General features: G+C 38.5%; 1 protein-coding gene across 1 annotated transcript; it reads left to right on the forward strand.

Moving 5' to 3' along the window:
* Window positions 1–992: 992 nt before the first annotated feature.
* LOC117278109 (secreted RxLR effector protein 161-like) lies at window positions 993–1508 on the forward strand. The gene has a single exon (XM_033657532.1). It carries the CDS (start codon window positions 993–995, stop codon window positions 1506–1508), a length of 516 nt encoding a protein of 171 aa, XP_033513423.1.
* The last annotated feature ends 480 nt before the right edge of the window (window positions 1509–1988 follow it).

Below are 1988 nucleotides of genomic sequence, written 5' to 3' on the forward strand. Positions count from 1 at the left end.
GATGGATCTGAAAACCAAAAGGAAATTGACAGTCATAATGAGGAACAGGAAAAAGAAAGAACTACTCTAGCTGCTGACCAAACTAATGAAGCCACGCTTACTGAACATGCTCCTTTAGGTCACTCCTCGGGTGAATCTTCTCTAGGTATACAGATCAGACCATGGAAGCATCAAAGCTCACATCCTCTTGAGAATGTCATCTCTGATCCAAATTCAAGGGTACAAACTAGGTCTTCTCTAAGAAATCTATGTGCACTCACAGCATTCCTCTCACAAGTTGAACCTAAGACCATCAAAGAAGCTCTAAAGGATCCAGACTGGATCATAGCCATACGAGAGGAGCTAAATCAGTTTGAGAGAAGCAAGGTCTGGCACCAGGTACAACAACCCAAGAACAGAACTGTCATAGGTACCAAATGGGTTTTCAGAAACAAGTTGGATGAACAAGGAAATATCACAAGGAACAAGGCCAGACTGGTGGTTCAGGGATCCAATCAAGAGGAAGGTATTGACTATGAGATATTTGCACCTGTAGCTAAAATGGAGGCTATAAGTTTACTGCCCACATGGAGTTCACTTTATACCATTATGAATGTAAAGAGTACCTTTTTGAATGGTTACCTAAAGGAGAAAGTGTTTGTCAAACAATCTCCTGGATTTGAAAGTGAAGAACTTCCTGACTATGTGCTCAAACTAGATAAAGCTCTTTGTGGACTGAAATAGGATCCAAGAGCTTGGTATGAAAGGCTCTCAAAATTTCTCTTAGCCAACTACTTTGTAAGAGGAAAGGTGGACAACACTCTATTTCTAAGGAGTAGAGGGAAGAATATTCTGATTGTGCAAGTGTATGTGGATGACAGTATCTTTGGGCTACAAATGAAGAAATGTGCAAACAATTTGCTGAGATAATGGGAAATGAGTTTGAGATGAGTATGATGGGTGAATTGAACTTCTTTCTGGGGCTTCCAATCAAGTAAACACCTACTGGAACCATGATACATCAGCAAAAATATATCAAAGAACTATTGAAGAAGTTCAACATGGATTCCTCTAAGTTCATTGACACACCCATTGCAACTACAACAAATCTGGACCTTGATGAAGAAGGGAAAAGTGTGGAACATAAACTATACAAAGGAATGATTGGGTCACTGTTGTACCTCACAACAAGTAGGCTTGATATAGTATTTGGTGTGGGATTATGTGCAAGATTTCAGGCAAATCCCAAGGAATCCCACCTGAAGGCTGTCAAAAGGATACTAAGATATACTAAGTGGACCCCTAACCTCTGTCTATGGTATACCAGAGGGCACAACTTTGATCTAGTTGGTTATGCTGATGCTGACTATGTAAGGTTTCATGTTGACAGGAAAAGCACTTCAGGAACAACTCATTTTCTAGGTTCTTTTATGGTGTCTTGGGGAATGAAGAAGCAAAACTCAATGGCCTTATCTACAACTGAGGTTGAATATGTGGCAGCAGTATCCTACTATGCTCAGTTGCTATAGATAAGACAACAACTAACGGACTATGGTATATTTATTGATTGTGTTTCCATTTTCTGTGATAACACTAGTGCCATAAACATTGTTAAAAATTCGTGTCAGCATAAGAGAACCAAGAACATTGACATTAGACATCACTTTCTCAAAGATAATGTTAAAAATGGGAATATCTCAATTAACTTTTGTAAAACTGAAGATCAAATTGCTGATATTTTTACTAAAGCTCTGAGTAGGGTTTACTTTGAAAGGAATAGACTAGAACTAGGTCTAATCAACTCCTCCCACTAAGTTGAATCCCAGTGATTGGCTAGAAAAGGCATAATAAGATGTAAATAATTAAGTACAATGTGTTTGATTCAGCTTTGTGCTTGTATTAAGCTCACACACTTGCTTGGGAAATCTGGCTGATAACTGTGATGCATGATACTAATAAGAAGTGCTGAAGCTTTATTGCAGAAACAAATAAGGAGTTGCTAAGGAGTT

The sequence above is a fragment of the Nicotiana tomentosiformis genome, chromosome 6, assembly GCF_000390325.3.
Source record: "Nicotiana tomentosiformis chromosome 6, ASM39032v3, whole genome shotgun sequence".
NCBI classification, from domain to species: Eukaryota; Viridiplantae; Streptophyta; class Magnoliopsida; order Solanales; family Solanaceae; genus Nicotiana; species Nicotiana tomentosiformis.

Coding starts and splice junctions, on each gene's coding strand:
- LOC117278109 (XM_033657532.1), top strand. CDS start 993: ATGATACATCAGCAAAAATATATCAAAGAACTATTGAAGAAGTTCAAC.